This window comes from Solanum dulcamara, chromosome 1 (genome assembly GCF_947179165.1).
Source record: "Solanum dulcamara chromosome 1, daSolDulc1.2, whole genome shotgun sequence".
Taxonomy (NCBI): domain Eukaryota; kingdom Viridiplantae; phylum Streptophyta; class Magnoliopsida; order Solanales; family Solanaceae; genus Solanum; species Solanum dulcamara.
The window spans coordinates 78,897,404-78,921,437 of NC_077237.1; the positions used below are offsets into that span (position 1 = coordinate 78,897,404).

Consider the following 24,034-nt stretch of genomic DNA (forward strand, 5'->3'; position numbering starts at 1 on the left):
TTCCGTTTCCTTACTCTCTCCGTTAAAATTTGTTCAGATATAGAATATTTTATAACACGTTATCAGCACGAGGCTCCGACTAATTTTTCAAGGTAACAAAAGTGGTAAGAGTTTTATTTAATTTTATTTTTATAAAATGGCAAATATTTCTAAAATTGAATTTACTGCTCTTGATATATCTGGAAAATGATACTCATTATGGGCACTTGATGTCGAAATTCATTTAGAATCAATGGGTCTGGCAGACACCATTAAAGATGATAATATGGCATCCAATCAAGACCGTGCTAAAATTACAATATCTTACATTAATAGACCCCTTTAAATTGTGGAAAAATTTAAAAGAAAGATATGACCACCTGAAGTTGGTCATGCTTCCACAAGCTCGTCATGATTGACTAAATCTGAGATTAATGGATTTTAAAAATATAACTGAATATAATTCTGCTTTATTTAGAATTATAGCTCAGTTAAATTTATGCGAAGAAGAGATCACTGAGCAAGATAAACTTGAAAAGACATACTCCATATTTCCACCTGCGAATATGCTCCTGCAGCAGCAATATTGCGAAAAAGAATTTAAAAAATATTCTGAATTACTTTCTCACCTTTTTATTGCTGAAAGACATAATGAACTATTAATAAAAAATCATGATAGTCGGCCAGTTGATTCTTTGCCACTCCCTGAAGTGAATCAGACAAATTCTAACCAACAAGAAAGAGGCCATGGCCCAGTCGTGGTCGTGGTCGTAGTCAAAGAAGAAATTTTAATCATGATTCTCGGCTGGCACCGAGAAATAACCAGCAATATAAAAGGCAGGGTAAAAAGCCAGAAGCTTTACCGAAGAATAATTCAGAAACAATATGTCATAGATGTGGAGGTGTGGGCACTGGTCGCGGATTTGTCGGTCATCAAAACGCTTGGTTCAGCTATATCAGGCATCGTTAAAGAGGGCAGAAAATAATCCAGAGACAAATTTTATCTTTGAGGACAATATTGAGCCCATGCATCTGGATGTAGGTGATTTTTTTAATTTTCCAGAAGTAAATATGAATGTTGATAAGCCCGATAATATTTAAATAATTCTCTTTGTTGTTGTAAGTATTAAATATTATGTTTGTATTTTTCTAGCTCAATGTAATGAAATAAAACTTTGTATAATAAATCATGTATTAATTATAATATTTACTTTCTTTCTTTTTGAAGAAAAATATGGAAATGCCTCAAATTTTATTTGGATCAATGATCAATCAAGAAGATATTTATGTAATTGATAGTGGAACAACTCATGCTATTTTTAAAGACGAGAAATATTTTTCCAACTTGCTTAGAAGAAAAGCTAATGTTACTACGATATCTGGCAATTCCAAAATGATTGAAGGCTCCGGAAGAGCTACTATAATTCTGTCTAAAGGGATAAAAAATATTATAGAAGATGCATTATTCTCTTCTAAATCCTTTAGAAACTTGTTAAGTTTTAAAGATATCCGAAGAAATAGATATCATGTTGAGACACTAACTGAAATAAATACTGAATATCTTGGTATAACCAAGAGTGTCTCAGGCCAGAAATATATTTTGAAAAAATTACCAACTTTGTCATCTAGCCTATATTATGCACAAATTAATGCAATTGAAGCACATATGATCGTAAACCAGAAGTTTACTGATCCAAATACATTTGTGCTATGGCATGATCGAATAGGTCATCTTGGATCAATAATGATGAGATGAATTCTTGAAAATTCAACTGGACATCCGTTAAAGAACTAGAAGATTCTTACAAATGATAAATTTTCATGTGCTGCTTGTTATCAAGGCAAATTAATTGCCAGACCATCGACCCTGAAGGTTGGCATCGAATCTCTTGGCTTTTTAGAGCGTATACATGGAGATATATGTGGACATATTCATCCACCTAGTGGATTGTTTAGATATTTTATGGTCCTAATAGATGCATCATCTAGATGGTCTCATGTGTGCTTGTTATCATCTCGCAACCTTGCGTTTGCGAAGTTGTTAGCACAAATAATAAGATTGAGAGCGCAATTCCCAGATTATCCAATTAAGACTATTCGCCTTGATAATGTTGGAGAATTTACATTCCAAGCATTTAATGATTATTGCTTATCAATTGGGATAAAAATTGAACATCCTGTTGCTCATGTTCATACTCAAAATGGCCTTGCAGAGTCATTTATAAAGCGCCTACAATTGATAACTAGACCTTTACTAATGAAAACAAAATTGCCAATTACTATTTGGGGTCATGCTATCTTACATGCGGCAGCACTTGTACGTCTCAGACCGACACATTATAATAAATACTCTCCGTCACAATTAGTATTTGGTCATGAACCAAATATAGACCATTTAAGAATTTTTGATTGTGTGGTATACGTGCCTGTAGCACCACCACAACGTACAAAAATGGGTCCTCAACGAAGGTTGGACATATATGTTGGGTTTGACTCACCCTCAATAATTCGATACCTTGAACCGTTGACTGGAGACTTATTCACTGCTCGATTTGCAGATTGTCGGTTTGATGAAACATTTTTCCCGCCATTAGGGGGAGAGAAAAAGGAACCCGAAAAAGAAAAAGAAATTGCATGGAAAATTTCATCACTATCTTATTTTGATCCACGCACCCGCACATGTGAGCAGGAGGTCCAGAAGATCATCCACTTACAGAAAATAGAAAATCAAATGCCAGATGCATTTACTTATTTGAAACGGATAACTAAGTCACATATCCCTGCAGTGAATGTGCCTATCCGGATTGATGTCCCAAAAGGACCATATACAAGTATCATAGCTTCTGAATTCCAAACACGCCGGAAGCGTGGTAGACCGTTGGGTTCAAAGGATAAAAATCCTAGAAAAAAAAGCGTAAGAAATAATAAAGATGATACTACACATGAACTTCTTGAAGAAGGTCAAGTTTTGAGTAATCCTGATATTCCTGAAGAAATTAGTGAACCCGAGACTCAAGTGAATGAAGAACTTTCAATAAGTTCTACCGGTGATGAGATAAATTCAGATCGATCAAAAATTATGGTGGATAATGTTTTTGCATATAATGTTGCAATTAACCTCATGAAAGATAGTGAAAGTCTTGAACCTAAATCTGTCGAAGATTGTCGACGTAGATGTGATTGGCCAGAATGGCAAAAGGCAATTCAATCAGAATTAGACTCACTTGCTAAACGTGAGGTTTTTGGACCTGTAGTCCAAACCCCTGAAGGTGTAAAACCAGTTGGCTATAAATGGGTTTTTGTTAGAAAACGAAATGAGAGAAATGAAATTGTAAGATATAAGGCACGGCTTGTTGCACAAGGATTCTCTCAAAGACCCGGAGTCAACTATGAAGAAACATATTCACCGGTTATGGATGGAATAACATTTCGATATCTCATCAGTTTAGCTGTACATAAAAATCTTGAAATACACCTAATGGATGTGGTTACAGCTTACCTTTATGGTTCACTTGATAATGAAATTTACATGAAAATTCCAGAAGGATTAAAATTGCCTGAAGCATGTAAAAAGTCTCAGGAAGTATACTCAATAAAACTCCAAAGATTATTATATGGTCTGAAACAATCAGGGCGTATGTGATATAATCGCCTAAGTGAGTACTTAATAAATGAAGGTTATATTAATGATGTTATTTGTCTATGTGTTTTTATTAAGAAAACGGAATCAGAGTTTGTTATACTCGCCGTTTATGTTGATGACATAAATCTCATTGGAACCCCTGAAGAGGTCCAAAAGGCAATTGAATATCTAAAGAAAGAATTTGAAATGAAAGACCTTGGAAAGACAAAACTTTGTCTAGGTCTGCAAATTGAACATTTAGCAGACGGAGTTTTTGTCCATCAATCTGCCTACACTGAAAAAATCTTAAAAAGATTTTACATGGACAAAACACATCCATTAAGTACTCCAATGGTTGTTCGATCACTTGAAGTGGAAAAAGATCCATTTCGACCTCCAGAGGAGGAGGATGAACTTCTTGGTTCTGAAGTACCATACCTCAGTGCAATTGGTGCACTTATGTATCTTGCTAACACAATCAGACCTGATATAACATTTTCTGTAAATTTGCTGGCAAGGTATAGTTTATTCCCAACGCGAAGACATTGGAACGGTATCAAACATATTTTGCGATACCTAAAGGGTACTGTTGATATGGGTTTGTTTTATACTAACAAAGATAGTGCAGACCTTATTGGTTATGCAGATGCAGGTTATTTATCAGACTCACACAAAGCTCGATCTCAAACAGGCTATCTATTTACACACAGAGGGACTGCTATATCATGGCGATCCACAAAGCAGTCAATTGTTGCTACTTCTTTAAATCATGCTGAAATAATAGCAATTCATGAAGCAAGTAAAGAATGTGTATAGTTGAGATCGATGATACAGTTCATCAAAGAAAGATGTGGCCTGGAAAGTGATGTCAAAGTACCCACAGTTATATTCGAAGATAATACCGCGTGCATAGCTCAATTGAAAGGTGGCTTCATAAAAGGAGACAGAACGAAACATATTTCACCAAAATTATTTTTCACACACGATCTTCAGAAGAATGGTGAAATTGATGTACAACAAGTTCTTTCAAGTGATAATCTTGCAGATTTATTCACAAAGGCATTACCAACCTCAACTTTTGAAAAACTAAGGTATAAGGTTGGAATGCGTCGTCTCCAAAATATCAAATGAAGTTTTCATCAGGGGGAGTAAAATACGCGCTGCACTCTTTTTCCCTTAACCACGGTTTTGTCCCACTGAGTTTTTCTGGTAAGATTTTTAATGAGGCAGCACTCAATGCGTATTACCAGATATGTGCATTTTTTCCCCACTGGGTTTTTTCTAGGAAGGTTTTTAATGAGACACAACAACTATGTATTTTATTTCTTGTAAAGTATTTTTATAGAGGCACATTACACGTGGACATCCAAGGGGGAGTGTTAAGTAAATGGAATGTCCACTTATATTTTTAAATGAAGTGGGGCCCACTGAAAGTGGGCATCCCACTAAATTGCTCCTATATAAACATGCCATATTGGCATGAACGTGAGTAGAGAAAAAGAATTTCTTCTTCTTTATATTCCTTCTTTGTTATTTTCCCTTTCTCTGTTTCCCTTCCGTTTCCTTACTCTCTCCGTTAAAATTTGTTCAGATATAGAATATTTTATAACATATAGCTAATTTTTAGGGATTTAAATATTTAGTTACGTTTTGTTCATGTATTTATATCATTATACTCTAAATACACAAATTATTCTCCATATCTTTTCTCGGTTATATAATTCAAAAAGGGTTTCTTGATAGAAAATGACTATGCCACATCTATCTTTTTTTGGTAGAGAAGTTTTAGACTTTCATAATAAAAAACTATTTCTTCTCATATAGGAACACACTATTGGAAGAAAAAATTTGGACTTTTATTAATAAAAGATAAGTTCTCATACAGGAACACATTAGCACCAAAATGTAATTGTTTGGAGAATTTTGTTTAGAGGGAGATTTATTCACTCAATAACTTTAAAATAATATTTATATACTAGTATTATCATATGTAAGTCAACTGACCAATACATATCATAAAAAAAATTCAAAATAATTTATCTTGCATCTAATTTATTACTGTTAAATTTTCTAATTTATTACTGTCATAATTTAACTTTCACAGGACGATAGTTTCAATTTCAATACAATATTCTTACTAATTGATCAGATACCTCTAATTTGGGGAGAAATCTCTCTTTTTTTTAAAATCGAATTTAAAGTTAAACTTTGTGGAACTTTATAATTTTAATCTAAATCAAAATACAAATATTTTCTTATATGATTGATGTTTTGATTGGGCTTAATTTTTTAATTTATCTAGGACACCTCAAATAGTTTTAGGGAGAAGAAAAAGAAAGGAGTAGGATAGCCAGCGAGGTTTTTGTCAAGCTGTGCGGAGGGCAACGGTGGCATTGGGAAAATGATTAGCATCAGCCGGCGGCTGTCCACGCTTAGTTACCGTTTGATCATAAATTTCTTAGATCTCAGAATATTTGTCACGCTTTATTTTTCGATAGTCAAATTATATAAATTTTAATTAATATTTTTTGAAGTTTATATTTTGAGCATATTGATATAAAAAAATTGCAATTTATAATATTTTTCATATAGTCTGTATGTATTTTAAATTTCAAAATAATACTATTGAATTAATTTAATTTCATTTTAAAAGTTAATTAAATTATTTGAGAGGCAAAACGTGAAAATACGGTGAGACGGTAAAAGTGATATAATACTTCATATAACGCCATATCTTTACAACATGATTAAATAACCAAAGCATATGCTTAAAAGGAACTTGCATCTTTTAAGAACAATTAGAAAATGGTGACAATGCCAAAATGGCTTTATTCGAAAACAAAATTAAAGAAACAGCTATCATACTTTAAACGAAAAATCAAACATTGAAAGTTCTGGTTTTCTTGAGATCCCCAAAATATTTTTTTAAAATCTCGACAACACACTTAAATTTTATAAAAGTTCTATTACCTTCTTAAACTTATTTTTTTATGTATTTTTTTTGCTTTTTTTATGCTAACATGACACCATACATGAATTCACACGCCCTTAATTAATATATTCATGTATGATGTTATGTCAGCGCCAATAGAGTACAAAAACACATAAAAATGAGTTTAGGGGAGAGTAATAGAACCCTTATAAAATTAGGTGTGTCAATATGATTTCGGGTACGGTTTGAAATGATACTTGTACCTTATTCTAGATATGTATGTTTTAAAATATTGAAATTTCTATGTACGAAAATACATCAAAACATTAATCAGTTTAATCCATATATTTCAATAAATTGAAACAAATAGAGTAAATTTTGAAAAAATTATATAAATACACAATTTATTTTATTATATTCTTTAAAATTCCTATCATTCTCTTGATACATTATTTTACTGGATGTATCGATCGATACATTATTTACATGATGTATCAGGACGTCGGATACACATCACTTTAATAAATCGATCGGATATATTATTTTATGTGATGTATCAGAATGTATGTGATGTATTCAAATTCCATAAAAAAAAATTGAATAATCTTTTAAAAAACTAAAAATAAAATATAATTAAAAAAATTACTATAAAATTTAGATAAAATTTACTAATTTTTTCTCGCTTTTGTTTTGTATTTGTATATATTGGTGGCAACAAGTCAACAATATGGGCCCCAAGTGTTTATTTAAGTTATTCCTACTTGTTTGTTTTTTCCCAATAATTGGAGGGGGTGGGACACATTTGTTCACCAAGTGTCATCCTTAGCTAGTGAATAAACTAAAACACCCTCTCTCTTTTTTTACTTTATAAATTTGAATTAGGAAAAAGAGGCAAGGTTCATCATTCTTTGGAAAGTTCCAAATTTTTAAATTGGGCTAGCCATTTGTCGTTGTTATAACTGTCATTCATGATACATGTTGATTCCTCCTTTCTGCCTGTCAAGTCTGTCACAAAGAATTGACCACGTGAAGCCCCTACCGACCACGACGGAGAAAGAAGAGAATGTTACTTTTTTCCTTCATTTTTACTTATGCAATATTATTATTATTTGTTCATTTTTACTGATTTACTATGTACAGGGAAACAAACGATCTCCGTCATATTTTTACTTGTCAAATATTAATTTGACACATCCCTTAAGATGTATTACTTATTACTTTTAAGATAACAACAAAAGATAATTATTTTTTTCATATTTTACCTTAATATTAATTACTTATTGCTCAAATTATTTTTTCAATACTTAATACTAAACATCAATTACTAAGAGTAGCATGGCAAAATAACATATCAATTTTTTTTAATAAATATAAAAAATAAAAGTAAACAAAAGAAATAATAAATAAAATGACATTACTAAATTATATAATAATATCAATATTTTGAGAAATGATTTTCAATTAATTATAAAAATAAATTATATTTTAATTTTTTAAACTGAAAAAATAAACGTAGACATCTATTTATTGTTTTTTTAGTGAACGGTAGAGTAATACTGACTAGATAAATAGTGGCAAGTCAGTTTTGTCTTAACAACATTTTCTTCTTTTCAGACAGCTTTTTTGAGAAAAAGATGATGAAAGTTGAAAAACCGAGTACAAGTCAAAAGTTCCAAAACTTGACTTGAAATAACCAATAAAATCAATGCCGCCAAGGGTGGTGCGAACCCAAACTCAATAATTTTAGTCCAAATTCTAAAATTTCAAAACTCATAAACTTCAAACCTTGTATCCATGTGTTAAATGTACGACAACTTCAAAATTTTGAACTTGAAAAAACTTTTTTTTGTAAATTTTGGTTGAAGAAACTCAAAAAATTCCAACTTAAAAGATCACTTATGAGCCTCCCTTGTGATACAAGTTCTCTCTCTCCCTTCACAACAATTTTCTAATTGAGTTTTTCCAGATCTTTGGCAGACTTCTCCTGCAACTTAGGAATTAGCCTCTGGTAACGATAACACGTATGAAACCCAGAAATGGACATCCGTTTGACTCAGCATACGTCGATAACAAATAGCCAAATACAGTGAAAAAGAACCAGTAAGGTGGATATTTACTCTGGTACAATTTATGCACAGTTATCTTTCTGAAACCTTTTCTGTAGTTATGGGTTCAGAACTAAGAAGCCTTTCGGCTTCATCATTTGCCTCTGCTTGGATTTTCCATTTCTGCAAATAATGGACGAATAACATTAATCAATGCCAAGACTAAGAACCTACAGGATTACAGAGGCAATTAAAATAAAAATAGTACTTGAAAGTAAACAACACATACTTCCTCGAGATTTTCAAGCTCCATTATTTGTTGTATTTGTTCAGCAATACTTTCCTGCATAGAGTGGAGAAGATGAAAACAGGGCCAGTACAATGCTAAATTGCACCTTCACAAAGCAATGTGAACTACAAAAACTAGGTAAGGGTACACTGCACCACCAATCCCAACTACATTTTGGCTGGTGTTTACATTCTTTGTTCCATTTCCCATCTTAAACAGTTGAATAACTACCTCGCTATAGCTTTTAAATAATGTCAAAATTATAACAAAAATGATCCTTACCGCATTGCCTGCTGCTTCAGCAGCAAGAACATCTGAATCCATCTCTACTTCAATTTCTATAATGGAAGAGATCTGCAATACACAAGGCATATTTATTCATAAATTTGGAATGCATGTTCAATGGTATTTGAGCTTCAATGATCCAACTGAGCATTTCTGGAAAGATTACGCACTCTTGCATAGCTTTCAATCAACTCGATCCTTCTCTTAAGGGAGCTTTCCAAGCTTTCACGCACCCTTTTCACTCTACTTCTCCGGGCCCTTAAATCAAAGAGAAAGTCATGTAATGTGTGACAATGAAGCATACACATATAGTCTAAACAGAAGTTGATAATAAAAACAAGAACAGATATAGGAGTTTGAAGAGAGTTTTACCGATAAGCAGGTTCTCCAACAGCAAAGATTTTGTTTTCCAGTTGGCACATGCGAGCCAACATCCAAACCTACAAAATGAATAAATAAAATTTCATTTTGACATCGTCAAGGCAATAAATCATACAAAGGATTGATGCCGGAATACTTACAACCATCAACTAATGAAGCAAATCTATGCTATTGAAATTGTTAAAAAATGAACTTATAAGAAATCAATATTGCCTTTCTACAGAAAACATGCTTTAACACTCAATAGTAGATAATAGCAAAGTCAATAGTAATTACTGAGTGAAACAAAAATGATTTATGACATACAAATATTCCTCAAGCATGAATCCAGGTGCATGAGAATTTTGACAGCAAAATGAGACAACTTTATAAGTAAAGATATCAATGGTCTTTGCAGACTCTATAGATAGATAGAAATATAGACGATGAGGAATATCCAACAAGCGAGGGAAAATCAGTAAACAATGCATTGAGAAAGATTTCCTTCGAGGCAATCAAACTATACAACTTGTTTAACTACATTTGAACTATGACTCGGAAGAAAATGAAGTAAGAAAATCAAAAGGCTTTAAACAATTTTCAGAAGAACACGGGAGCATGAACAATAGAAATTCTTTTGTCCCATCAGAACAACTGCTGAACTCAGACATACAAGTGTAATCCATTTACTATCTTCATCTAAGTGTCATATATGCTGTCGGCAAGAAGTGGAGGATTTGGCTTTCAGGAAAAGAACACCAAAAAAGATAAAATATAGAAATGTTGTTGGAATGATTTGAACTCACGAATTTTGTTTTGTGAATTGACATTGAGTCTTCTATATTGCACTAGCTATTCCTTTGTGACAGTGCATGCATAGTATAAATACATATTTTTGTGGTTTTATCTAAAATGACTTCTAGTTTCTAGAAGATATAAACCTTAGTCCCTTGTACTATGTAGAAAGTTCTAGCCATCAACAGATCAAGGATGTAGACAAATCATGTAGCAGCCAACCCAAGTATGCAGGCATGAAATAACGCGACTTAAGCAAACATATACCAGTTCTTATTATTTTCCATTGCAGCTGCCTTTTATCTTTTCAGGACCCTGGCAGGAATGAGATTGACAGATTTTGGACCTAAAACCTAAATACCCAGAGAACAAGTGATTTAACAAAGTTGCACTGGAGGAGTATACCTCGTTATCAGCAGATTCTTTCAACTCCTTTATCCGTGATTGGAGCACATCATACTGAGATAAGAGTTGCTGCCTGATGCCAATGGTATCAACTAATCTCTGAGGAAGCTATCACCAAAAAGAAGAGAAAAGTAAGATTCTGCCTTATTTCTGCAGTACCTTGTGAAGGCTATATAAGTCTACAAAGAATCATCATCTTAATAAAAAGGATAACCTATGTATGTATAGGAACAAACTCCAGCAAATTGAATATAACCATTCTATAAAAGAGAAACTTAACCAATGATTTTACTTCTTTGACTTAATGCTCAATAAGGAAAGGAAAGGCAATATAAAATGTGAATGTGTAGGGAGATAGCTTCTGTGTTCTCCTTTTCTCTTTGCAGGTACTCCAGAAGACATTTCTTCAAATCTTTAATAAGCTCGTGAATACAACTTTTAGATATCATCCTTCATTGATGAAGTTAATTGCAATAAATATCACACTATGTTACCTTGCTGAATTGAGGAAAAACCAGGCTGCTAAAAGTGGCCCCAAGAGCAATTGAGGAAAGCGCAACAACTGCTATTATCTGAGGCAAGTTGGGATCTATCATTCCAGAGGCAGCATCTCCAGTGGCAAATACAGCAAGAAGAGGAACGAGGATGGAAGGATTTAATAAAGATGAGGTTTTATCTTTTTTGGGTGCTCTTAGTAAGGGTGATTCACGACCATCTTTGTGGTTAGTCAAGCACAAAGGCTCTCCTGGGTAGACGTTTGGAGCTTTTGGATTGAACTTTAATGGACCCAACCCTCGGTAAACATTTGGTGGTGCTGCTAGAGCAATGGTCACTCTCTCACCTTCTTGTGCAGGAAGATCAACTGTTTCAGTAGCAAATCTGTGTGTTCGTGCCATTCCAGATGGGGTCTCCACCTACAGAAAGTGCTAGAATTGATTTACAGAAGCCTTTTGTAAGAAATAAGAAAATATTGGTCGATAGGAATTGTCTCAAAATAATAGGAGCAAGAACTCCGCTACAGGAAAAAAAGTCGAAAAGACCCAGTACAGAAGGTGGGCAAACCAGAAAATACTACTGATATGTATGGCTTTTAAAAGAAATGTACCACAATCGAATGAACAGCAGCTGGAATGTTTTGCTTTATCGGCAGGAATCTTAGTCCCCTTCTCCATGCAGGAATTTCCATGCTGCGTTCGGCAGGAGGAGAACCTTAGAAAAAGTGAATGTCCCAGGATCAACACCATACAATAACACAGTTCTCATGACAAACATCGGAACAAGAGTAAATTTATTAATATATTTGACCCATGCATTGAAAAAAAAGCATCTGAACAGCTTTCTCATGTCTGAATGTTGCTTGTGTTTTTCTTTTAGTTTTTGTTTTATTTTATTTTTAGTTTTTGGTGAAATGTTTGAAATAATTGGTACAGAGTCGAGGATTTAACAAAGTAAAATCACTTCAATCAAAACTGGATCACACAGTAGTTAAAGAAAACTAACCTAATTTCTTCTGACTCTATACCAACAATATTGCCTGAAACGAGCTCATACTGGTAACGGCATTTTGAACAGGATACAACCTGCAGAAGTGGGTTTTCTTATGTCATGTAGTAGAAATAAAATACAGGAAGCACATTGACACACAGTAACTGACCAGGTTGATAAGCTATACCTACTATAAATTGTATGTGAGAGGAGCATATGTTCTCAATAGCAATGAAAAACTAATCATCATCATAATAAGAAACAGACTACTAAACAAAACAACTAGAAAACAAAACCCTAAAAAAAAAAAAAATTCCCTAACTCCATGGCCGCTTAACTATGGCAGCCTTGGCCCCTGACCAGCCGTCACCGACGGCGGTCCTACACCAACCAAAATTCCCACCTCCATCCTCATCAACGACTAATTCTCTAAACTATCCCCATCTAACCCACGAGTTTAAACAAGCTTCCACTTCTTCTTCTTCTACACCAAGTTAGGCCCAGACCCTTGAGAATGGAGCTCCCAAACCCAAATGTCATCCCATTCCATTGAAGGAAGTGTCGTATTTTGAAGGTATTCCAGTAGTGCGTTGGACAAATGCAGAAGTAACAAAAATGGAGCAGATTGAAAATCTACAACACGCTATTGTTGGTAAGTTTGCTTATGGGTGGCCAGAGTTGCAAGAATTAAGAAGCATTATCCCTCAACAGTGTGGAGTGAAAGGAAACTGTGTTATTGGTCTCTTGAGAGACGGACATCTGTTGATAAGATTTTCTCTAATGGAAGATTTCATCAATATGTCTTCAAAGTTTTCCTTTTGGTTGAAATCTAAGGATGGTCATGCGTACCAAATGAGGCCATTAATTTATAACTCTACCTTCAAGGTCGAGGAAGAAACATCAATAGCCATGGCTTGGATTTCTTTTCCAAATCTACTACCGACGTTTTTTGTGAAAGAATCCTTATTTACCCTGGCCTCAGCAGTTGGAAGGCCCTTGGGATTGGACATGGCCACCATAAATAAAACAAGACCTAACTGCGCAAGGGTAAAGGTCCAAGTAGATTTGCTATCTGATCTACCTAATTTTGTGCTGATGGAAATTGAAGATGAGAAGACAAAGGAGATAAGGAAAGAAAAGGTTCGTATACAATATGATCACCTGCCCAAGTATTGCACACAATGTAGGTTACAAGGTCATGCAAACGAAGACTGTCGAGTACTGCACCCTGAACTGGTGGCAAACAGAAATGAGAATGCAAAGAAAGAGGAGACGGAACAAGATAAGGGAGATATTTCAAAGAGGGATACAAGATGTTTTGTAGGAAAAAGCAGAAGACATCAGGGAAGGAGATATCCCGTCCAAACATATGTTCCTAAAGTACTATCAAGAGGGAAGATTGTTACTTATCCAGGAATTCACTTAAGAAATAACAAGAAGACCCCTGTTGATAATGGGAAAAACAGTCCGTTTGCAGCTTCTACTCAAAATCATTTTGATGTGTTAGGAAAGCTCACAGAAGGAGACATTGACAACAATGTAGAGTACAAGGGAACAGATGATAAAGACAAGGAGCTTATAAAGGAAATGAAGATACAAGTGCATGAAAGTGAGAATGATATGATTGAAGAAAGTCACTCTGCAGTTGAAGAATCAGATTCTAACAAGAACTTATTTGAGGGTGCAAGTGTCAGTGAAGCTGAGGAGGACATTATCCCAAACTATGAACAAGACTCAGGATCTAGCAACTTGACAACAGAAAAAAAGGAAATGGAGCTTGAAATGCAGAAGGAAGCTGACAGCTTCACAACAGATAAAGGGGAGGCAGATTTTGCAGACAAAGACCAATCAACACCTAGGGAGGATGTATCTAAAAATCCTGAAAAGATGTTACAATACCCAACTGCAACTGATGAATATGTGATAAATAAAGGTGTCAGTGTAACTGAGGAGTACATTCTTTCAAACTATGAACATGACCCGGGATCTAGCAGCTTCACAACAGACAAAAAGGAATTTGAGACTGAAATCCAGAAGGAGCCTGATAGCTTGACAACAGATCACCTAGTCCAGACATCACATCCTCCATCTCTAGATCATGTCCAGGAATTCAGTTCGGAAAGTACATTGAAGGAGGGAGATTTGAGCATCTCAATTGACAATGGGATTGGTTCATATCCTCCTCAAAGGGATGTGCTCAAGAAGTTGTCAGTGACACATATAGAAATGGACAGAGCCCAGCCACAATTTCATCAGAGAAAACAATCTCCTCTAAAGGAACTACATGATGTGATCTCGCATAACATTAATGAGAGAGATGAGGAGCAACATGCTGAGGGTAAGAACAAAGTCAATGAATGTGAAGAGAAGGCTTCTATGGAACAGATTTTTAATGATGTGGTAAAAGAAGCAGACCTCTCACCAAGATCAAAGCAGCAAATCTACAAGAAAGGAAAGAAACAAGTTAATACAGGTACTCTTCCTATAAGAGTGGTACCAAGGAGAGGTTGTAAGCCTATTTTTAAATGATGATGAAGACACTCTTCTGGAATATCAGATCAGTGAACACACAAAAAGCATTTCACAGAGTCCAAATGCTACACAGACATCATAATTTCTCCATTATAGCTTTAATGGAGCCTTTTCAACATTACAGACATATTCAGGCATATAGGAGGAGATTAGGCATGGCATATGCACATTACAACTGCAATGGTAGAGTATGGTTCTTTGTACAAGATCATGTAGATGTGGAGATACTGCAAGATCAGGAACAACAAATTACTATAAAGCTTTTCTTCCAAGAATAGGAAAAGTCTCTTATGGTATCTATGATCTATGCAAAGTGTGATCATCTAGAAAGAATTAGTTTATGGGATAGTCTGTATGGTTTGGCTGATCAAATGGAATTGCCTTGGTTGGTAGGAGGTGACTTCAATGTTATTATGAATGAGGATGAGAAAATTGGTGGTCTACCTGTTTTCCCTGCAGAATATGAGGATTTTGCATTCTGTATCAACTCATGCGAACTGTATGAAATTAATTACAAGGGGAGTCTTTTTACTTGGTGGAATGGGAGGACAGGGAGTGACTATATTTTCAAGCGACTGGATAGAATGACTGCAAACTCAAAATTACAAGACTGGTTTGCACACATGGAGGTTCAACACTTATCTAGAACAGGCTCAGACCATGCTCCCTTATTATTTTCTTGTGGTGAAACCTCACATCACATAAGGAAGCCTTTCAGATTCCTCAACTTCTGGACAGAACATGAATCTTTCATGGAGGTGGTTAAACATGCATGGATTACTGACTTTGAAGGAGATGAGTTTATCAAATTCAAGTTGAAACTAAAAAAATGTGAAATCTGTGTTGACTACTTGGAGCAAGGCCACTTTTGGTGATATTTTCAAACAACTAACAGTAAGGGAAGAGGTGGTGAAAATTAAGGAGCAATGTCTTGAAGAAAATCCAACACCTGTGAATAGAATGGTACTACAACAAGCGCAAGCAGCTTTGAAAAAATATGTTCATTATGAGGAAGAATTCTGGAGACAAAAGTCACATATGACCAGTTTTGCGGAGGGTGACAGAAATACAAGATTTTTTCATAGTATTGTGAATGGTAGGAGGAAGTGATTGCAGATCAGGAGAATTCAAAATCAACTTGGAGTTTGGCTAGAAGGGGACACACTGTTGGCAGAAGAAGCTTGTAGTTTCTACCAACAACAATTTTCTCAACAACTTCCTGCTTCAGATTACCACCTACTACAACAAGTTCCCAGTATGGTGGACCAGGAGACAAATGATCAGCTGATAAGAATACCAACATATCAGGAGGTGAAGAAGGCTGTTTTTGCCTTGTCTGCACAGAATACTGCTGGGCCAGATGGGATGAGTGGAATTTTTTATCAGACTTGTTGGGACATTGTTGGTGTTTGTGTACATAATTTGGTGAAAGCTTTCTTTAATGGCCAAACTCTTCCAAAGGCTGTCACACATACCAACCTTGTACTGATACCAAAGAAGAACAACATAGAAACCTTTGCTGATATGAGACCAATCAGTCTTAGCAACTTCATCAACAAGGTGATATCTAGAGTGGTTCAGGAGAAGTTGGAAGGCATCCTACCTTCTCTAATATCTCCTAACCAGTCTGGATTTGTTAAAGGCAGATGCATCATTGAAAATGTCCTACTCACTCAAGAAGTAGTGAACATCAGACTAAGAGGAAAACCAGCTAATGTGGTACTTAAACTTGACATGGCAAAAGCATGTGACAGAGTATCATGGACTTTTTTGATTAGAGTCTTAAGGAAGATGGGTTTTGCAGAAATTTTCATAGATATGGTTTGGAGGCTGATAGCAAATAACTGGTACTCCATACTCCTTAATGGTCAAGCACATGGTTTTTTCCATTCCACCAGGGGGGTTAAACAAGGAGATCCTCTCTCTCCTTCCTTGTTCATTTTAACTGCAGAAGTTCTATCTATAGCTTTGAATTCTTTATTCAATAATATGGAATTTAGAAGTTATGGTATGCCCAAATGGAGAGCAAACATGAATCACCTGGCATATGCAGATGACATAATAATTTTTTCATCAGCAGATACAAGATCTTTGGAGCTAATTATGGAGGTACTACAATCATATGAGCAGGTATCAGGACAACTCATAAATAAAGGCAAGAGTTCTTTCTATGTACACAGTAAGGTTTCTGCTACCCTGATACAACAGGTGGAAACTATTACTGGCTTTAACAGAGGCACTTTTCCTTTTACATATTTGGGGTGCCCTGTCACTCACTCAAATTAAAGAAAGGCTGATTATAATGATCTAATCAAGAAAGTGAAGAATAGGTTGCAGACTTGGAAAGGAAGACTATTATCATTTGGAGGAAAAGCTGTGCTGATTAATAATGTACTAATGAGTATGCCAATTCATCTCCTGTCAGCTATTAAACCTCCAAAATGTGTTATCAATGATATGCACAAAATATTTTCAACTTTCTTCTGGAATAACTGTGAGGAGGGTAGAAGAAGACACTGGTCTTCATGGTTAAATTTGTGCAAGCCAAAAGAATGAGGAATAGGAATTAGATCATTGTTTGATGTATCACAAGCCTTAAGTGCAAAATTATGGTGGAAATTCAGAACTACAAACACCATATGGGCAAATTACATGTGGATCAAGTACTGCAAAAGGCAAAATCCTTAGACAGTGCAGTGGAAGGGAGGATCTCAAGTATGGAAAACTATGATAGAGGCAAGAGATAAAATAGAGCAAGAAATATGGTGGGAACCAAGGAGTGGAACTGCAAATTTATGGTTTGACAACTGGACAAAACTAGGAGCTCTATATCACATCATACCAGAAGATTTCCAAATAGACGAGAGTGTTCAAGAAGTAAAAGAAATAATGATGCATGAAGGTTGGAACTTTCCAAAACTACAGCAATTGCTTCCTGGGGATATTGTAGCACATATCCAAGAAGACTTACACTTCCATGAACAAAAAGGAGAGTGGGACATACCAAGATGGATGATGACAGCATCAGGCAAGTTTACAGTAGGCACAGCATGGGAGTTATTGAGGAACAAAGCAGTCAAATCAGATGTTTACAACAATATATGGATATCAGGGGTCCCTTTTAAGATATCCTTCTTCTTCTGGAGATTGTGGAAAAACAAAATTCCACTTGGAGATGTATTAAGAAGTATTGGGATAGAAACTGAAACAACAAGCTACTGTTGTGATCCCACACAACATGAATCTGTGGATCACTTGTTTGTAACAGGAAAAGTGGCTACAACAGTTTGGAAGTATCTTAAAGCAGCTGTTGGCATCACAGCACAGTTTCAGCAAGTTAGGCAACTAGTTCAACTATGGTGGAATACTGATTTTCCATCAAAGTTAAGAACTATCTTTAAAGCTATTCCAATGGTCACAATGTGACAGATATGGAAATGGAGGAACACTGTGCTACATGGAGGGAAGATGTCCATCAACAAAGTGATTTATGAGATAAACATGATTATTTATCAAATGACTCGAATGAGATACCCAGGGCAGGAAAACTTACCAAGATACATACCTCAAATAATGCAAAAATTTGAATCATACAGGCCAAGATTGGTAACTAGAATAGTGAAATGGGATCTTCCTAAACAGGGATGGTATAAATGCAATTCTGATGGAGCTTCTAGGGGAAATCCTGGACCAAGCTCAGTTGCATTTTGTATTAGAGATGCAGTAGGAGATCTCCAGTATGCAGCAGCAAAAAGGATACCAGATGGATCAAACTTGATAGCAGAAGCAAGGGCATTACATGAGGGACTTCAACAGTGTTACACACAGACTCCTACCACTGGTTTTGGAAACAGACTCACTAACAATGAAAATGATATTGACTGGACAGTGGGAGACTCCATGGAGCATTTCAATGATCACAAATGATATCTCCAGGCTGAGGAGGGATAAGGAAGTGAGGGTGGAACATGTCTTAAGAGAAGGAAATGGGCTGGCTGATTTCTTAACTAACTATGCTCTTGATTTTGCAGGTGACCATCATTTTGAAAATTTTACTTCACTTCATGTGACAGCAAGGAAAATACTGAACACAGAAAAGTTACACATACCATATATGAGGATTAGGCGAGCTAAAGATAACTACATACCCGGAGATTAATCACAACCAGGAGAGCAGCAGAAAAAACAACTATACATCCCAACAAGCCATGAGAATTATAGGAACTTCGAAGATGATTCGACGACAATCATTTTCATCTTCAACAAAATGAGACAGCAGCTACAACCGAAGGACCATGGAGGATCTCTACAATTTCCTTCAAGCCTGAATTATTATTCATTTGACTTTGAACCATAGCACCTGGTGAGAGCTTGTAGGTGTCCGAAATGGTATCGAGGTAAGGCTAGAGGAATCGCAGCAGATATTTCTACTTAGTATTTTTGGCTGTAGCTCATCACTCTTACTTCTGCATTTTGTTTTCTTCTTAGAATAGTGTCTCTACTTATGCTATTGTACTGATCTTGGTTTTCTAATAAATCACTGCCAAATATTCTTTGGTGGTTTTAGTTCAAAAAAAAAAAAAAGAAACAGACTACTTAAATTGCCTTTTCGTAAACCACCTCAACCTCAAGACATCATCTCTTTATCTTGGCCAGAAAATGGAAAATAAGTCGTTTAACAAAAGCACTTTATCTTGGGCAGAAAAGTGTAGTCCTTTAATAAGAGCACTTTTCTCAGCCATTGTGTATTCACGGTGTACAGAAAAAGGTTAAAACAGAAAATAAACAGGCCAACCAACAGCAAGCCGGCTCTATCCTCAGTGGGTCTGGTTGGTTGATCCTAAGCAGCTCAAATCACCACTAACGTCATTTTATTGTAAAAGAACTGACACAAATCTTAAATATTTTTGTGTATACCTGGATACCATCTTGTGGCTGAGCAACAGTAACAGCAATCATGCAACTTGGACATCGGACAACTTTGCCGAAGAGAACCTGCCCAGACACCAAGTTGAATCTTATTTTATGTGCAATCGAACAACAATACGAAAGCTAAGTAAAAAAAGCACCTAGGTTCAGATTATTTCTAAAAAGAATCTTCACGGGTCTTCTTATACCACCACACACTTCGATATGTAAACTGATCATGACAAAGTTACCAATACCAGACACTGAGTATATCATCAGTGAGATGACAGCAAGTTCCTTTCCTCTATTGGGAGAAGATGTGCAATTTGGGTATAGCCTATATTAGACTTGAGATTTCTAGGTGAAACTTTATTATACTAAGCTCTTGGGGGCTAACACATTTGAGCCGAGGGTCTTTCGGAAACAGCCTCTCTACCTCCATGAGAGGAATTTCACTGGGTATGTTGTTGTACTTTATTATACTAAATGGGCTTGAATTTGCTCCGACTGCATTGATGTCATACCACAGACTTTAAAGGACGAATCATTTACACCCAAACAGTATATGGGATTGTCTAGCATGGAAGACATTTGAATATAGTACACTTCCATTTAAATTGAACTAAAATTGGAACATAAATACATAATTCACCAGAAAATTGAGATAAATAAAGAGAAATGGCGCATGTACTTTTCCTTCAGCCAGTTGCACATACATGAGTTTGTGGTAGAAAAGTACTACATCACACTTTAAGACAAGTGGTTAAAAATAGTATAATAACCTAACATATTCAAGACTTCAGATCAACTTTTTTAATTGACTATTGTACAACCAATGGTCCTATTATTTTTTCAGGGAAGATATCGTCCAGGTTACTGTTAATATACCACAACTACAAATAAAGAAAAAGAAATTATAAATTCAAATTCATATCTTGATTAAGTAAACAAAGTTACCAAGATAGAATGAGAATTCATATAGTTACATTGTCTAGGGTAGAGTCGAAAGTAATGATCCATACTTCCACACCTATCAACAAACTTACAATTACATAGTCCATTCGTGGCAGTTTGCTCGCCCAAAATTCCAAAAGTGTTCTATAAGGTCTGAAAGTAAGTAGATTACAGATTGAAAATAAACTACTTATAGTTGGTAATAAACTTAATCCACCGCAGAAAATTCTTCATATTGGCATTGGTGCTCATATGGAGAGTAGTGTAGAACTCTAACACATTAAGATGCTTAGGCAGACTAATACAAAAGCAAGTTGGGGTGAGTGATGAAATGCTGACCTCTTCATTAGGAGATATGCTTACTCGACAAACATTGGCGATGATTTTAAGGGCATCTGAAACTCTCAGCAGTGTTGCAAGTCCTCGAACTAACAAGGTATATGTAGTGACATCTGGTCTTGACCACCTCCATCTATCATAGGATGGGCCTCTGTCTAAAACAGTCGTCCCTTAAATATGGGCAAGTCAAGTGCATCAATATTGGGGAATATCAATGAAAACTTGTCAAAAGATACAAGAGAATAATAGTAAGAGAGAGTAGTACTGCATATCATAAAAACTCGGGATGACATAAATGTGCTCTGCGCTCTCTTCAATAATGGCAATGAACGAAGATTTCTTCTAATGCCACACCTATGGTTGGGGGGGGGGGGGGGGGGGGATGGAGGGATGTATGGTTTGAAAAATTGGTTTGCTAAAGAAAATTCACATTATAGTTTAAAATTTAAATTATTAATCAACTTAAAGTCTTGAAAGTTGAAATATTATAAGTAGATAAACTGAATGGTGGAAAAAAACTCGAAATTGATGGAGTACCTTTTAATGAGATTGAAAAAGCTTTTATCAAATTCACAAGTCATTGAGTAACACAAAGTTGCTTATTTTTTTTTCCTTTGATACCAAAAAGGCAATGATCATAATAGGTGCTTCAACCCAAACATGTGTTGTGGAATCACTTCCTTAAGAATAATTGTTTTCCTTCCATATGCTAGTGTAAACGGAAATTTAGTTACTTCTCATCACATACATCATTAAAATTCCAACTTCAGATGGAAATAATGGACAAATTTCAACCCCAACGAAAGCAAACTTCTTCCACTTATTTAGACATCACAAGCAACACACAAAACATTGCATTATTCCATATCTCTTCAACTCTTCGGGAAGAACCATAAAGAATTCGCCTTTCTTTCAAAACCACTCAACCTCCTACCCCCAACAACCCGTAAAAGAGGAAAAGATAAAATAGAAAAAACTCATATTCAAATAACCCTCTCCATTTCAATTTGTTTCTCTTAGTTTCCTTTCTAGTCCATTTCGAATTTTTCATGTAGCACATTTAAGACCAAATTAAAGGGCATTTTGATACATTTCCACGTATTCAGAAGTTTTCTTGATTTTCTTAAACTACATATCAAGTCAAAAGGAGACAAAATGGGGGGAGTACCAATTAATATTTCTTCATGACTAGAAAAATCTCTTCTTTAAGCTTCCAAAACCCAGGGAGAATGAGCAATCTCAAAGCTAATAGTATCTTCTCTTAGTTCCTTCCACATTTTTAATAGATTATTACTAAAGCAGACAGAGAGAAGAAAGGAAATTTACCAGGATTAAAAGTAGAACGCATAGCATCAAATACGGAGATAGCCAAGTCAGCATTGCTCCGATCAAGTGCAGCAGAGATAATCAAACAACAATCAGAAGAGCTCACAACTCCACCACTTCTCCCAGTCTTTGAAACTATCACATCCAATACCTCACTTGCATCTTTCGCAGCCGAAACCGAACTAATCAATTCATCATCTAACAACTCCGACACCTTTTTCTCTCCGTCAGCTTCACTCAACGAAGCTTTAGGCTTGAAATTAAAGGTTTTTGAGGAATAATAGTAAGAAAAAGTAAGGTTTTTGGAGAAATGGGAAGCAGAAGAGAAGATGAAAGAGTAATTTGGAGGTAAACGAGGAAAGGAAGGAGAAAACAAAGAGAGAGTCATGTGTTTGGAGTTGTGGAGAAGGAGGAGGATTGTTCGGTATATATTTTGCAGGAGATGGAGATAAGGAACAAGAGGTTTAAAAAAAGGCGAAGACAAAAGATGGAGGTGCGGGGAATCGAACCCCGTACCTCTCGCATGCGAAGCGAGCGCTCTACCATATGAGCTACACCCCCATAGTGCTAATATTAGACAATTTATACTTAAATTATTTTTATGATCTGCTAAAAGAATACATCAATTAATTACTTACTAAGTAACTTACACAAATTTCACTGGTTTAGGATCTAATTACTTAGATACACGTTAGTTTGTAATATTATGAATCTTATTAAATTTTAGACTTCAGATTTATGAAATCAAAATTAGGTGTAATTTAGTGTAGATGTGTATCAAAGTAGATTCGCAATTATATGAGATACATAAACAAATGTCGATTGCCTCCTTCCTATTTCGCTCATGTATCTGGTGTCCCAAATTCATGAATCTAGTGTCAGATACATGCATCTAGTGTGATTCGCATATATCTGAAATACATAGACTAATCTTGTTCGTCTCCCTCCCCTTCTCGCTGGCCTCTCTCCCTATTTCATCACATCTGAATACATAAAATATGTATCTAGGTATATATGACTTGAAATCTGGCATGAAATTATTAATTAGTGAGATAATCTGTAATTATTTCAAACTATAAGGAGATTAAATAAATATGATAAGAATGTTTGTGTAATTAGGTAGTTTTTCCATTACTTAGGGTATTTTCAAATTATTTTTTAATATCTAATACTCCTTCTATTTCATATTAAGTGAATTTGCAAGACAATGCATACGTATTAAGAAAAACAGTAAGGACATAATTTAAACCATAGTAGAGCAAATTATCTCCTAAAAAAATAAAACTTCACTAAAGGCAAGGGCAATTATGAAAAAAAAATGATTCAAATACTTATCTTGAATTTTGAACAATTCAATTATTTTGGATAATGAAAAAAATCCTAAAAAATCACTTAATAAGTTAATATGGATTAGAGAAAGTAATAAACATTAATTGATATGAATATTATAATAAAATGCTTAATCATTACTTTCTTAAAATGTACAAAATTTAAAATGAACAAATAAGAAAGAACGTAGAAAGTAATAAAAAAAAAATCTTTATTTTGGTTATAAACTATCAAAGAGACAGTTTGCAGTAATCTTCATATTAGACGGGTTTTTGTTTAATATTTAATCGGATATATTCCTGCTCGTAGTTTTAGATCATGGATGGTGTTTTTTGTCCCTCATATTTCAAAGTTTTTATTATTTATCCTTGCCATTCATTTAATAAAAATTTGTGGATTAAAACATTTTTATCTATTTAGACTTACTTCATCTTTTAAAAATTTATGGA

At 35.0% G+C, this 24,034-nt stretch overlaps 1 protein-coding gene and 1 non-coding gene across 2 annotated transcripts; both read right to left on the reverse strand.

Annotated features, from left to right (window-relative positions):
• Positions 1 to 8,524: 8,524 nt before the first annotated feature.
• Positions 8,525 to 22,781, reverse strand: LOC129873692 (uncharacterized). The gene is given in 14 exon segments (XM_055948871.1): positions 8,525 to 8,761; positions 8,868 to 8,921; positions 9,150 to 9,221; positions 9,323 to 9,410; positions 9,525 to 9,592; positions 10,713 to 10,820; positions 11,207 to 11,626; positions 11,818 to 11,899; positions 12,213 to 12,292; positions 19,647 to 19,724; positions 20,931 to 21,100; positions 22,257 to 22,660; positions 22,662 to 22,720; positions 22,722 to 22,781. Coding segments are annotated over 14 exon segments (1,833 nt in total). The 3' UTR covers positions 8,525 to 8,671.
• On the reverse strand, positions 22,745 to 22,817 carry TRNAA-CGC (transfer RNA alanine (anticodon CGC)). Its single transcript has one exon. It is a non-coding gene; the product is annotated as a tRNA-Ala (tRNA).
• Positions 22,818 to 24,034: the final 1,217 nt, after the last annotated feature.